The 16,164-nt window shown below is 38.8% G+C and overlaps 2 protein-coding genes across 3 annotated transcripts in view; one reads left to right on the top strand and one right to left on the bottom strand.

Annotated features, from left to right (window-relative positions):
- The window catches only part of LOC101853802 (transmembrane protein 245), a gene marked incomplete in the record, with an annotated part of 36,032 nt that extends 20,291 nt beyond the window's left edge, over nt 1-15,741 (bottom strand). Inside the window, 11 exon segments of the mRNA XM_013085602.2 lie at nt 2,426-2,560; nt 3,274-3,396; nt 4,028-4,118; nt 5,185-5,261; nt 6,264-6,368; nt 7,188-7,336; nt 8,079-8,268; nt 9,060-9,197; nt 11,244-11,347; nt 13,733-13,949; nt 15,204-15,741. Of these exon segments, the coding sequence (XP_012941056.2) occupies nt 2,426-2,560; nt 3,274-3,396; nt 4,028-4,118; nt 5,185-5,261; nt 6,264-6,368; nt 7,188-7,336; nt 8,079-8,268; nt 9,060-9,197; nt 11,244-11,347; nt 13,733-13,949; nt 15,204-15,704 (1,830 nt within the window).
- An 18-nt stretch (nt 15,742-15,759) lies between these two features.
- Nucleotides 15,760-16,164, top strand: part of LOC101847598 — a 9,507-nt gene continuing 9,102 nt past the window's right edge. The window contains exon 1 of one of the 2 annotated variants that reach the window (XM_005103768.3): nt 15,760-15,914. The gene's annotated coding sequence lies outside the window, so the exon portion shown is untranslated. Of the gene's footprint in view, nt 15,919-16,164 lie in introns of both variants that reach the window. The other variant, XM_005103769.3, reaches the window with a different exon arrangement.

Raw genomic sequence — 16,164 nt, 5'->3', positions numbered from 1 at the left:
AATTTAATTGTTCATAATTATTTTAAATTGCTATTTGAGTCGACTAATGGTACGTGTTCCAATGCAGTAATGACTCTTTTAACATAATATGAATGACCTGAATTCATGCCATTAAAAATGGCAAAAATCACTATTTTATGTCATACGTCAACAAAAAGCACAGCAGTTTTTTTAAAAATTACTGCAAATGCCCTCTGACATCTGCCGTTTCAGCCCTGTTGGGGGGGAGGGGGTCTTCATGGTTTTACTAACGGGAGTAAAGAATAACTCCTGCAATAATACTGCATGGCATATGAAGCAACTAAAGATGATTAGGTCTTGTCGTCTCCCAGAAAGCTCCAGTTGACAGAAGGTACAGAAAAGAGGAAAGACATGGGAAAAAAGAGGCTATCCCAAGAGAGAGAAACTCAGAAGTATTTGACTTTGGCCTTTATCCTGATTCAAGGCGTAAAAGGTAATGATGATGATCCGCCATAGAGTACCTTGGATGCAATGAAGTTTCTCCCATACTCATGAGTCTTGTGCAGAACCTCATCCATCGTGCTGCGCATCTCATCCGCTCCTGGCATCCACCTGATCAAAAACAACAAACAAACAATAAAAACCAATAATTTTCCTTCAAAACAATGCATGATGCAAGCATTGATTTTCATGGACTTATTAGTGTGGAATTTACACTTGCAAAGACACCTGAGAAATAAACAATAAAAAAACCCTCGACTTGTAAGGACCCTCCAGTGCTCACAGCCCTCAGCTGCGGTTCCACATTCTGCCATACCCAGGCCAGTCTGTGTCTTAACGTTGTCTGTTCATGTTACTCTTTGTCTTCCCCTAGCTCTCCTGCCCCACATCTTTCCTTCGAACACCTAATTCACAATGGTCTGGTGGTGTTTTATATGACCAAAATATTGTACTTCTCTACTTTACCTTTTGTTCAGCAGGGTTTTTCTTGTGTGGAGAATCTGACACACCTCATTGACAGGCTCTTTGTTTTACAGCTAATTCTGGCCATTCTGAAGTAGGACATCTCTTAAACACAACTAGACCTTTATAATGACCAATGACCAAACTGAAGGGGAAGGGGGGTTCTTGCAATAAAGGCCTTACAGGAAACAAACAGGTCATTCTGAAAGCAGAGCATGTGACCCACAGGAAAGATAAAGAAGAGTTGCAAACCCTCACTCCCAAAACAGAAAAAGATAATTCAATTACTAAACACAGCTGCTATCAACAATAATTTGTAATACCCAGTCACATGGTGACTCTTACCCATCATCAGCACCGCAGGTCCGCAGTGATGGACTACACCATTTGCACCAAAATCATCAACTTGCAAATCAGAAGAAGAATACTGTGCTGCTACACTTGAATATATTCGCCCCTCCTCTCTCTCACAGAAATCCACCAAAAACTGTTCTCTTCTGCCACAACAAAAATCATGAGATCATAAAAAATACTCTGCAAATCTCTTGGAGAAAAAAATAATATTATTTGAAGCAACAACTTAAAAACTAATAAGCTTTCAAGATTTCTTCCACTGTGAAAATAACAATCATACAATCACTACATCAAGTGAAAAAATTGGCCCTAAAATTAAAGTGCTGTCAAAATGAAAAGAAAACCCCCCCCCAAAACTCACTGTGCCATGTCAGAGTTGACAGTATTGTTCAAAATGTTCTGGGCAGAGGTCACCATGTACATGCTCTCTTTCTGGATCTGATAAAAATGAAAGAATGGATAAACAAATAAATTATTTTTAAAAAATGCATTTTAAAAAATCCACACCCATAAAAACAAAATGAGGCAAACAACAAAACAAACAAATGAATTTACATAGACAAATAAAAGAATGAACAAATGAAGGCGGATAAGAAATTTACAAGTGAATGAATGAGTGAATAAATCTTCAAAAAGAATGAATGAAGTTCATTAGGTAAAATATCTCTGACACAAAAATCACAAAAATAGTACATGAAAGTTGTAAAAGGAACTACCACTGTAATACACCCTGATTTATGCAATTTACATAATTTAGGAGATTGGGTGCTTCCACCCAGCCTGTCAAGGTCAACTCGTGCTGAATGAAATACTACATCCCAGCAGAGAAGAGATACTAGACCAAAAATATCTCCCCACACTGGAATCGAAGTCACACCTTCAGCACACAGTGGCAAAGAGCTTAACTATTACACCACAGGCACCAGTTGCACGCTAGTCAAATGTAGCTTAATTTGGGTACCGCATGAAACAAACAAGTCTTCAAATCAATATTATTCAGAGGAAAACTGAAATGGAAGGGGGGGTTAGGATGTGAGAGAACAACTTTGAGGAAGGATAAATTTTGAATAAAAGTTTTTGGAAAATTGTCTATGATGAGGCCGCACAAAGAGACAGGTTAGCAGTGAGATAGGCTGGAGCCACTGACCGACATGAACATGCCGAGGTTTTCCTTGACAAACTCCACGATGTTGCTGATCTGGAACATTCCGCTGCCCTGGCTCAACATCTGCCACAGGTTGTCCATGTTGGAGGTCACCGGATCCACCTTGGACGTTTTGTTCTGGCAGAGTTGATGACAAAGAAAATAAGCAAATACAATGTATGGCAAAGCAAAACATTTTTCTTTAAAAAATTTTATCTTTAAATAGCAACAACAAAAGTAAACTAGCTAACACAATATACAGTGAACTAAAAAGAAAAAAACAAAAACATTTTCCCTTCATAATTTGTGAATAATCAAAGTAAAGTAAATTAGCAACTACAGAGTGTAACAAGTCTTTTTTTGCCCTCAATATCTGACATACCACTCAGCACAAATCCTTTCCATTAACAACCCAGATTCATCATGTCCAGACAAGACTGTGTAAGCTTACAAAAGATGTGACACATCTTCCTGAGCAATCGTCCTTTCTTCTCCATGTACTTCACACACATCACTCCCAAAAAAATAATAGTCCTGACTTTTTATAGTCGCCAGACAGTGTTGATATGGACATTTTTTTCATTCCTTAACTACAAGGTTGACTCATCCATTGGAATAATCCTCAATTCTACTCCCTGCCTCAACACACATCACTCTGTAAAGCTACAGCTTTTCACAATTTTTTATGGAAATATCACCAACAGCAGAGTAAAAAACGATCGACTCATCCTTTGCAACAATCACAGTTTCTACTCTTTATATCCAACATCTTCGTCAAAAATATCTTATTGGATTCCTCAACAAGACGAATGACCACCCAAAACACCTCAAAAATTGCCCACTGAACTGACCACTTGATCTGAGGTCTTGTCCTCCGAGGACAGCATGGATTCGTAGACAGTGTCCCACACCTCCAGGACCTGGTTCACCAGATTGTCCTGTTCCTCTTCGCTTCCGTCCACAAACTCTTTGACCTGGAAATAAATCAAATAGCAAGAGTGAGTGTGTGTGTGTGTGAGAGTGTGTGTGTGTGTGTGTGTGTTTGTGTGTGTCCCTGTCCGGGATAGAAGGGGGGGGGGGGGGGGCAGGTGAAAGAGAAAGAGAGAGAGAGGGAAAGATTGCCAATTTAATTGTTCATAATTATTTTAAATTGCTATTTGAGTCGACTAATGGTACGTGTTCCAATGCAGTAATGACTCTTTTAACATAATATGAATGACCTGAATTCATGCCATTAAAAATGGCAAAAATCACTATTTTATGTCATACGTCAACAAAAAGCACAGCAGTTTTTTTAAAAATTACTGCAAATGCCCTCTGACATCTGCCGTTTCAGCCCTGTTGGGGGGGAGGGGGTCTTCATGGTTTTACTAACGGGAGTAAAGAATAACTCCTGCAATAATACTGCATGGCATATGAAGCAACTAAAGATGATTAGGTCTTGTCGTCTCCCAGAAAGCTCCAGTTGACAGAAGGTACAGAAAAGAGGAAAGACATGGGAAAAAAGAGGCTATCCCAAGAGAGAGAAACTCAGAAGTATTTGACTTTGGCCTTTATCCTGATTCAAGGCGTAAAAGGTAATGATGATGATCCGCCATAGAGTACCTTGGATGCAATGAAGTTTCTCCCATACTCATGAGTCTTGTGCAGAACCTCATCCATCGTGCTGCGCATCTCATCCGCTCCTGGCATCCACCTGATCAAAAACAACAAACAAACAATAAAAACCAATAATTTTCCTTCAAAACAATGCATGATGCAAGCATTGATTTTCATGGACTTATTAGTGTGGAATTTACACTTGCAAAGACACCTGAGAAATAAACAATAAAAAAACCCTCGACTTGTAAGGACCCTCCAGTGCTCACAGCCCTCAGCTGCGGTTCCACATTCTGCCATACCCAGGCCAGTCTGTGTCTTAACGTTGTCTGTTCATGTTACTCTTTGTCTTCCCCTAGCTCTCCTGCCCCACATCTTTCCTTCGAACACCTAATTCACAATGGTCTGGTGGTGTTTTATATGACCAAAATATTGTACTTCTCTACTTTACCTTTTGTTCAGCAGGGTTTTTCTTGTGTGGAGAATCTGACACACCTCATTGACAGGCTCTTTGTTTTACAGCTAATTCTGGCCATTCTGAAGTAGTACATCTCTTAAACACAACTAGACCTTTATAATGACCAATGACCAAACTGAAGGGGAAGGGGGGTTCTTGCAATAAAGGCCTTACAGGAAACAAACAGGTCATTCTGAAAGCAGAGCATGTGACCCACAGGAAAGATAAAGAAGAGTTGCAAACCCTCACTCCCAAAACAGAAAAAGATAATTCAATTACTAAACACAGCTGCTATCAACAATAATTTGTAATACCCAGTCACATGGTGACTCTTACCCATCATCAGCACCGCAGGTCCGCAGTGATGGACTACACCATTTGCACCAAAATCATCAACTTGCAAATCAGAAGAAGAATACTGTGCTGCTACACTTGAATATATTCGCCCCTCCTCTCTCTCACAGAAATCCACCAAAAACTGTTCTCTTCTGCCACAACAAAAATCATGAGATCATAAAAAATACTCTGCAAATCTCTTGGAGAAAAAAATAATATTATTTGAAGCAACAACTTAAAAACTAATAAGCTTTCAAGATTTCTTCCACTGTGAAAATAACAATCATACAATCACTACATCAAGTGAAAAAATTGGCCCTAAAATTAAAGTGCTGTCAAAATGAAAAGAAAACCCCCCCCCAAAACTCACTGTGCCATGTCAGAGTTGACAGTATTGTTCAAAATGTTCTGGGCAGAGGTCACCATGTACATGCTCTCTTTCTGGATCTGATAAAAATGAAAGAATGGATAAACAAATAAATTATTTTTAAAAAATGCATTTTAAAAAATCCACACCCATAAAAACAAAATGAGGCAAACAACAAAACAAACAAATGAATTTACATAGACAAATAAAAGAATGAACAAATGAAGGCGGATAAGAAATTTACAAGTGAATGAATGAGTGAATAAATCTTCAAAAAGAATGAATGAAGTTCATTAGGTAAAATATCTCTGACACAAAAATCACAAAAATAGTACATGAAAGTTGTAAAAGGAACTACCACTGTAATACACCCTGATTTATGCAATTTACATAATTTAGGAGATTGGGTGCTTCCACCCAGCCTGTCAAGGTCAACTCGTGCTGAATGAAATACTACATCCCAGCAGAGAAGAGATACTAGACCAAAAATATCTCCCCACACTGGAATCGAAGTCACACCTTCAGCACACAGTGGCAAAGAGCTTAACTATTACACCACAGGCACCAGTTGCACGCTAGTCAAATGTAGCTTAATTTGGGTACCGCATGAAACAAACAAGTCTTCAAATCAATATTATTCAGAGGAAAACTGAAATGGAACACAATGTAATAACGGGCACCCAATCTAAAAAGAAAAATAGCGTACCAGTTTAAATTGTCAAATACAGCCCCCCCCCCCCCCATCGTCAGGGAGAAAAGTGGTTGTCTTAAACAGGAAGGCAGATTCTACAGTGTCATCTTAATATATAAAATGCCAAAAGGGAAGTGGGAGGGGGCTGTTTGTACACATGGTTGTCTAACACAGATGGGCCAATACAACAGGTTCCACTGAACCTTAAAAAAAAATAATGTCTTAACAAAGAAAACAAAGAAATAAGTCCCAAATAGCATAATAAAAACAAACAAACAAACAAACCCATGTTTAAAGGGATATCATATCATATCCAACCAATTATTCCTTCCAACCGAAGTAGTAGCCAGTTTAAAAGGGTGGGAAAATGTATGAGGAGCCCAGCGCTCACCTGCACGGCACCGATGATGGTGAACAGAAAAGTCCCAACCAGCAGCATGAGGATGAAGAGAATGCTCGTGGCATTGTCCAGGCCTTGCTCCAAAACTGAAATCATCTGCAACAGAATACGCAAGGTAAACAGGATAGAAAAAACAAAGTTAGCAAAATAAACAAAATCAACAAAATGCACTACAAAGCTGAAGGAATAGACAAAAGTTAGTAAACTAAACAACAAAAGCTAACAGAATAGATAAATAGCAAAATATACAACTAAAGCTATCAAAATTGACAAAGTTAACAAAGTACACTGCAAAAGCTATCAGAATAGACAAAGTTAACAGAACCAGACAAACTTTACAGAATGCACAATGTGTATATAGGACTATTAGCATCAAGCACCATCCTTACAGGAGATAAATTTAACATTGTGTCACGACGCAGTGGAACCAGGCGCTCGTCAAATTTTTGGCATACGGAGTTATTTACATCGTCCTAAAGGTCATTCATTTGTCTCGCTTTTGATGAAAAATATATCCATTTATCTTGAAAAGAAGTCGAGATATTTGCCATTAAAGGGGGTGGGGTCAGTTGGTTTCAGAAGTAAAATTAGCGAGAAAATGGCCACCAAAGTTTGGTGACTTCCATAGCTTAAGTGTCCTAGGAAACTGCAAAATATAATTTTGGTGTCTTTAATCAATGTTTTTCCATAAAATCCACACATAGAAGTCTTCTGGAATGGACATACAAGGTGTTGAGCCAAAACACAAAAATTAGAAGAAAAAAAAGTCCAAACTGGCCGAAAAATGGCGATTTCTTGGATATCATTAATTTGGCGAGCGCCTGATTTCACCACGATGCCTCACATGTAATTACCATAAATTCTATTCACTTCACTATGGCACTCAGCTAAAAGGAACAAGACAGACAAATTTACCTTCTGATCTCCCTTGAGGGCGAGTCGGCCCAAACCCCTTAGACCTCGAGGCATGAGAAGGTCTTTGCGAGAATCCAGCCATTGACGAGCCGAGCTCTTTGTGCTCTCAGCCTTCTCGTGGAACATACCCCCCGAGCTGAACTGTTGAACTGAGGAGAAGATTACATGAAAACCCCCCATTAATTTACCTCCTAAAAAATTGGATTAACAAAAACTATGAACTTACCAAGAAAATAAGATACATAAAACCCCCCCAAAAAACTTTTAAAATGAACTCACAAAAATTTGGGAAAAGGTGAAAAAGATGAATAACTCGCAAAAAAAAAAAATTGGGATCAAATAAAAGGTAAACTCACAACAACAACAAAAAAAGGAATGTAATAAAAAACAAAATCCCTCCCCCCCCCCCCCCCCCCCCAATAAAAAAATGGATTATGTAAGAATTAACTGTAAAAAAAATTGAATAATGAAAAAGATGGACACACAAAACTTCAAAATAAGAAAATGATAACACCCAAAAGATTTGGGGAAAAATAAAAGATTAACTCACTCATCAGAGTAAGCAAGATATTTCATTCATGTCAGCACAACCCTAGAGGACAATTTCCAAGTACACTACACCTCTTTGTGAAGACAATGATAGAAAAAGTATACAAACACCACTGCTGAAGTCAATTTACATCCAATAAATTTTGAAGTTCTTTTTCTTATCATTAAAAGTTTTTTTAAAAACTTAATTTTCAATACAAACTAAATTTTACATTTATTATAACAATATCACATAATAACTTTCAGCAGCTTCCGACAAGGTCCCCTAAAGCCACAAACACAAGCCAAAATTCTGTCAAGCAATTGGGGAAAAGAGGCATGATCTCTATTTGATAAACTCACTGATCTTTTTCCCCGCATAGTGGAGAACGGGCAGCAGGAACAGCAACAGGATCAGCCAGGCGTGCATCCAGATGCGGACAATCACATGACCCCAGATGACAGCCATGAAGTACTGGTTGGTCACAGGCCCCGGGGCCGGCTCCTCAGCTCCGTCTCCCTGCTCCCCATCTCCCGGTCTCTCAGGCTTTTTCTGAAGTTACAAGAGAAGAATACCACATTCTTATTCATGTTTCTATATAATTATCTTTCTCCACAATTACAAGATAGTGAAACCAAACTTTATATTTATGTTTCTATAAACATTAATTTTTCTCTACACAGTCACAAGATAATAAAACCACACTCATGTTCATGTACCTACATTTTTTCAATACAATTACTAGGCAGTAAACCAGACCCCTTTTCAATCTTGTTCCGGTGTGGAGCTGGAGTCTTTTTATTCTTCTGTAATGGAATGGACTGCAGATGAAAGCATATTATTATCACCTTTGTGATAAGATCAGCTAACCCAAAAACTATGCAAACAAATTTTATTTAACCCTAGCAGCCAGGTTGTTGCATAATGAAACTAAACAACTAAACAAATGTTGTTGTGATTATCTGGAGAGATTTATCTCGCTGAAAGTTATTAAAAGGATGTGTTATGTGATGTCAGTCAGAATTCAGGAGGAAAAAATCCAACCCAAAAAGCATTTATGAGGCGTCCTGACAAAATGAGTTACTTCTCGCATTCCATAAATGGAGATAGTGTCAAAAAATTTTAGGGTCCAATTTGTAGATTTTCTATTGATGTCGTATATTCATTAACTATAACTTGTCTTTTATTATTTCATTTATAAATAGTAAAAACTTCACCTATAAGCGCGATGTATCTATTTCCTTAAGGCTTGAGCCCGGCATGCCTCAGATTTTCTGGGTTAGTTATAGAGTCCTGCAGCCATGATATGACTCATTTTGGCATATTGCTACACAATATCTCACCTGTTGTGTGGATACTGGTGTTCTCTCCGTGTCTAGACTCAGACTCCCAGGTTTGCGGACTTCCGAAGGTGGCGGGCGGACAATTGGACTTTCCTCCAACGTGGCCGACTGAGGGGCATCCGATGGGGCTTCTGCAGCCTGGAAAAAAAAAAGTAATTTTAAATGTTTCACGCCCCTATTGACAAAGTGTGGACTGTTTAGGAAGCAGGCTGCTTCAATACTGTATATTGTAAGTGTTTTACTGCCCCTTTGACACAATTTAGATTGTTGAAGATGCAAGATTCTTTATCTCTACCCATCACTGTCAACCCAGGCCGAAAGGGATAAAATCTCCACCTGCAGACAGATGGAGGTACTCGTTTAACAAAAAAAAGCTCCCTATTGAACCCATGTCCTCTGTATAGGAGGAGAAGAGTCCAACCCTTACACCACAGCTCCTGGTTCCTCAGTCAGGAACAGACAAAAGGAGAACTCGACGGAACATTTTACGCAACATTTGACATTTTCACGTGCAAAGGAGTCCGCTTAAAAATTAAAATCTGCGGGACAGCCAGACTTTCTTTGGTTCAGCTATGTTTTTGATTTCCTGAGATTGCTCAAATACTGAATTTTAAAATTATGGATTTTATTTTCTTTCGGTACCTTTTATCACTCTTTTCGAATTAACTGTGTTTGGCTTCAGCGGACTCCACTGTAAGTGCTTCTGAATAACAATACAACTCTTCACTTCTGTGTGAGTTTTTCACCCTCCTAGTCTGAAGCAAGTTCTTTTGTACAGTTCATCATCTTATATCCTGTCGAACCTGTCCATAATGGACCCTCAAGATCACAGAGAAAAGTGAACATAAAAGAAATGTGGCCACTATGGACAGGGTCATTAAAGAGTTAAAAAAACAATTCCAAAATTCAAAACTTTTTTCTTTGTCCAACAATTGAACCCACATGTGACATTCTCATGATTTCACGGATTCATATAAAAATGAGCTTGGTTCCTGCATCAGAACAAACGGTGACCTTCACGGAGCAACCAGTCACGTATTGTTTGGAATACACAAAAAGGTCAGGACGTTTTTTTTAAAAAAATGTTCAGAAAGAGTTTTTACGCCCTGCCCCCACTGAGAGAATTTAGATTATTTAGGAGGTGGACTTTGACAAAGAACCCAGGTTGAGAGGATACAACCTTTCAAATGTAGAGAGACTAAGATACTCGATAATTTTTCGCACTTGGATATCAAACTCAGGTATCTTGCATATGATGACTAAGCGCCTATCCACTACACCACATCTTGTTTGTTTGTTTGTTTTAGTAAGGTTTTTTTGGCCCTCGCAACTGCATAAGGTCATACGAGTGCCAAGGGGTGGAAGTCAACAGAGAAGTTCAAATGAGGAATCAGGCTTACTCTGCTCATCTCTCTGACCTCAACAGCACAAGGTCTGCTTCAACTATCAAGGCACCCCGGAAATATCAGTTCACAAGAGAGTGATAAACATACAAAAGAAGTAGAGGAAAAATGATGATAGTAAGGATGAGGAAAGAAAAAGCAGCAGTCCCCCCTATGGTATTCCGGCACAGTATGAGCATGATATTGATAAATCAGCCCATTTACAATTCTACTGAGCATAAAAACATGTCAATACCCCCCCCCCCCTTTGGGAATGGCTTAAAAGACACTTAAGTCAGGGGCGCTGCCCTGGGGGGGGGGGGGGGGAAGCTGCTGGAACATCTGGACTGATAGTGTGTGCCCAAGTATGAAGACTTGTAAGTTTAGCTGCACTGCACAACACAAACAGTCAGTCATCTTTTACTGTTTGAGTAAGGAGAAGCACACTGACAAAATAACGGTTGTTTGGTTCTGGGATAAACCAAGTTAGACATACATATCTATATATATATATATATATATATATATCTCTCTCTCTCTCTCTCTCTCTCTCTCTCTCTCTCTCTCTCTATATATATATATATATATATATATATATATATATAATATACATAATATATATAACAGAGAGAGAAACAAAAGTAGGACCTACAGATGGCACCCTCAAACAAACCACTCACTCTGTTTAAAAATAGTTGTTATATAAACTTTACTCAAGTGCACAGATTTGCAGCCAAGCAACGCATGGAAAAAAAAACCCAAGACAAAAGTAGTAACTCTTGCAGTCATTCAGAATAATTACCTGTGATGAATCTTCACCTTCACTGGCTGAGTCAGTGGGAAATCCCAAAACAGAGCAAAAGGTTGAGTAGAAAGAGGATGATGACTTCATCTGTGAGTCACCAGCTAGACACAGCAAGGGAAGAAAAATCAATATATTATGAATAATGATGAGGAATTCTACTCAGTGGGTTCACATAAAATGCTAAATATAACTTAAAAGCTTTGAACTTAAAATGACATTTTATACAAATTAGCTAATTATGGATTTTCAAACACTGCCTGCGACATCCAAAAGGGTAAAAGTGACAGATTAAAGTAAGTCAAACACTGAACATCGATGCCAATATTGAATTCTACCATTTGGTTAGCAACATATATCATATCTAATATATATATTATATTAATTGTATATATGCACAGGGCATCATTATAAACCAATTAAATGTCTATAAGCTTTTAGCATGACAACTTTGAACTTAGGGCTTAGACAATAGGAACATTGACAATCCACATACCATTTCTGGTCACTATACAAGTGTGCATCTCCCTATTTTTTACCTGGGATTACTGTGTGTATCCGAGGACACATCCCAGTGACTACAATACACTGGGTTTTTTTTTGCACTCTACTTGATTTCGCTATTTTCAAAATTTTAGAAGAAATCTGTAAACCAGGCGATCATTCACAAGTTTGGTTCATCTTAGTAGGGTCTCTTGTTTTCTCTACTTTCCAGAGATGCAGTCGACTTTGTTTAATTATAGGAAGTCTTAAAACACAAAATTCCTGACCACATTTAAGAACTTCTAATCCCTTCCCTTTTTCATTCTCGATGTATTGAAACTTCTGTTAACACAAATCTTTTTAAATAAACAAATGTTCTGGTCTCGTGAAGTTGTGTTAAAGTTACACATATATTATATATCAGGGTTTATTTCTTTCACTCAACCCTGTTTCCTGACAGGGGACCAAAAACTCTACCTTCGACACATCCTTCACTGCATCTACTGGAACATTATATAATCATGCATGGGTCTCAACTCGGAATTTTTAAAAAGGAGGAACTTTCCGCGTGATCGCGACAGAAGCCCATTTTCGCGAGACACCCACTATTATTATACTGTTGGACCATAGAATGTTGAAATAAAAACCATCAATTTATCAAAGGAAGGTTATTTCATACCAGTTTGAGGGTTTGGAAGATAATTTCAAGTTAGAGTCACTTACCAAATATTTACAATCTTGATTACGTACAGAAAGTGGAGGCGCACTGTGGTCTTGTGCGACTTATTTATATTTTACCTTCATCATATTCGTCTATATAAACTATAAAAATAAATCTTGTTTTGAGCCTGGGAAAAGGCCTAGAACCAGAATATCGACTGTCATGAACCAGTCTGGGTGTAATGATTCATATAATATACGTGAAAGACAAAATTAATGCTCAAACTCAAAGTAGAGTACATGTAATAACTTGAATAGCTCAAGTAAACCTATTCAGTGTGAGGGGTGTAAGAACTGTGGGAGGGCAAGATACAGTGACACTGAAAATTTGCGAATCTGGAACAAAAAACTAAAATATAGAGATATAATTTACTGTCACCCTTCCAATGAAACGCGAACACTGAGGCCCCTGCCCTAAGTTCATTAACACGCTTACAAGTAGTTATGACGGATCCCGATTATACACAAGGCATGCACAAACGCGCACTTTACTTTGCAGAGAGCTGTAGTAGTAATCAAAATTCTAAATATTAAAATTTGCTTCCAATTTCTTTTCTTCTTTTGTCATCTGGTGTTGCGTCCAGCCCTCCCCCCATCCCCGAGTGTATCTTTAAAAAAAAAATCAATAATCTTTCCCCCATTCCAGAGTCCTGTACTTCACAGCGCTCAGAACGCGCGCAGGTTCATTGACCGGTCACAATGATGAGCCCGACAAGACGTTTGTATAACGTTTTCTTTTTCTCCCCCCCCCCCCACAAGTGACAGCACAGTGACGAACATTATTTTCATGGCAACACCACGTTTGTAATGCAGAACCTGCATGTTACAAATGTTGCGTATTCAGACTTTTACAGACAAATTTCTGAGATCTTGATTTTCCGGTCGAGCCTCGGTGTCACATACAATTCCGCTTGCCGCCATAGCCGCCTGTTCGCGTGAAACGTACTCTCAGACCGGGAAAAGTTGAATTAACATCACAATCGCGACCGGCAAAAAATGAACTTAAAGACGTTATAATCGGATTTGGTTTTCAAATAATATTCGAGATCTTTTATGTATTTTCCCGCGTCTCGGCGATTTTTTAAATCAAATTCCCGGGTAATTCCCGAGGCCTGGCAGTCACTCTGCTCCCAGCAACTCTCTTTCTGATTGACCCGCTTTCGCTGTAGCAGAGTTTAGCGGAGGACATGGCCGTAGCGGAAATCCGCTAAATAGCGGAGTATTGAGACCCATGTCATGTCATGATTATCAGGAAACTTAATTAAAATGCAAACAAAAACTTTTACCCTGCTGCTTGGCTTGGCCCATCTCCACCACAAAGCCAACAACCATGATGATCACCATAAGGATAAGAAGTGGCACTCGGAAAAAGCCAGCCACATTGGCGATGTGAAGGAGCAGAGCTGTCCAGATGGGAACAGTCAGGTAATGCAACCACTTCTGAGACTCAGGCGTCCACAAGAAAACGATCACCAGGAAGTATGAGATGAAGAGAGTCCACACCTGTGTAATAGTAATTAAGATAAATAAATTATAATTGTATTGAGTAAGTTTCAAAAGTTGTTGTTTAAATGATAGAAGTGGATGGATATTTTCATCTCATTAAATAAAGCCTTAATATAAAATTTAATAAGCAATAATGGTGCACAAATTTTTGTATCATCAAGTAAGTACTTAGAATCAAGATAGAGCCTAGAAAGCATAAATTGTGTCACGACGCAGTGGAATCAGGCGATCGTCAATTTTTTCGTCAAGTGGAGTTATTGGTATCATCTGAAAGCTTATTCATTTGCCTCACTTTCTATGGAAAAAATACCCATCTATCTTGAATAAAAGTCAAGGTATTTGCCAGTGAAGGAGGCGGGGGTAGCATAGTTTCAGAGAGGTAAAATTAGCGAAGAAATAAATGGCTGTAAAAGTTTGGTAAGTTCTATAGTTTTGTCCTTGAAAACTGAAAATTTGGATACCATTAATCAATATTTTCCAGTAAAATTCATACAAAAATATGTTTTTATATAAGGACATACAATGTGATGAGCCAAAAAACAAAAATTGGAAAAAGAAAATTGCCAAACTTGAGGAAAAATGGCTGTTTCTTCGATTTCATCATTTTGAGACGAGCGCCTGATTTCACCACAATGCCTCACATTGCTTGTTCCAAGTAATTCATTGCCACTAAAACTACAAACGTCTGTTGATAAATCAGTAACGATCCCGCCCTATGTCAGCTGAGTCGCTGTTCGGTCTCATTCTCTCGTCTTTTACTTAGAGGAGAGTGTATTATCTGACAATGTTTCTAAAATAATCCTCTATTATAATAAAAAAAGCCCCTCTAAACAAAAATATTATAGTCCCTGTTATTTATAATAAATGTTTAAATGACATAAAAGCTAAAGAGGTCAACATAACACCCAATTTAATTTTTTAAGCGTTCAAAACTAGCGGAGCGTAAAGGCAGGTTGTACGCAATGGATCGTCCTTTCCTCCACTTTCGCCCCCTCAATATCAATTTAGCCTTACATGAAGGGGTTTTATTAAGTAAATGACCATGACCCAACCCCTACCCCGAACTCTAACCCTCTATTCTACCGTGCCGTACGAGTCTTAATCTTTGGTCGCTCATAGCGGAATTCCTCCCCAAGTGATGATGATCATGATAGTTGATAGTAATGATAGCCATTCTACAAAATTTTTGGAACCAGCCAAATTTTAAAAAAAAACAAGGCAAGACCCTTTACTTGTGACCAATAAACTTACCCAAAGAGAACTGAAGTATCCAAGGAAGTCATACAGAAAGCTCAAGATGGACTGAACCGCAAAAAATAAATTACGAAGAGGGGCGAAATGATAGAGGAGATAAATCAGTGGCAGGCCTACGAAAACACCAACTAAGAGTTTCACGTTTTCCCATATGCCGTTAGTCAAAGACTCAGTCATGTTGTTTGCAACTTGAAATGGCAACGCCACAGCTCCTAAAGCAAAAGGCGTTCCTGATGACTGGAGACTTCTCAGCCAGTTCCTCAGGACATTCGTCAGGCTTCGTTTGAATGGATACAGAAAGGTGCCACATAGCACAGCCCAGTACAGAGGTCGAATAAAGGGAGAAAGGATAAAATACACAGCAACCAGTACTGCAGCAGCTATAAGGATAAATATATTCGCCACAGTGTTGTATACGGCTTGCTTTAGGGGCTTTTCATGCCCTTGAGGAACGTATTGCCACATCGTATTCAAATACTCCATTGGCGGAGTAGCCATCTTGATGAAGCCGGAGGGAGAAGAATAAAAACAATGTCACGTGACAATGCGGGAATGCCCGAAGAGTTCTGAGAAGTGAAAAGTTGGAGAGCTTATCTTTCCCCGTCCCCTTGGCGTCAGCCTTTGTCAACACGGCTGTTTCTTGGTCCTCAAAAGACATCAATCAACTCGGAAATTAGTCAGTGGTGTGACAAGGATCTTGCTTGAGTTGTAGGTAATCTTCAATAACCGTTTACTTGTCGACAGTGTATATAAATCACATTTTGTACCACCCCTTGGCCTAAGTCGCCTTAGACTTGTTCAACTTGTACTCCGCCTGTACTCCGCCTTAGATCATATTGAGGGCTTACTTCGTTTAAGTAGCCTATTCGTTGGCCTCAGCTACCGTGATATTTTTTTTTATACAGTCAAACCTGCCTTAACGGAAACCTGTATAAAACGGACACCTGTCTTAACGGAA

The sequence above is a fragment of the Aplysia californica genome, unplaced genomic scaffold (genome assembly GCF_000002075.1).
Source record: "Aplysia californica isolate F4 #8 unplaced genomic scaffold, AplCal3.0 scaffold00389, whole genome shotgun sequence".
Taxonomy (NCBI): Eukaryota; Metazoa; Mollusca; class Gastropoda; order Aplysiida; family Aplysiidae; genus Aplysia; species Aplysia californica.
Note: the sequence above shows the minus strand (reverse complement) of the source record. Positions and strands in the feature narration are given on the sequence as shown.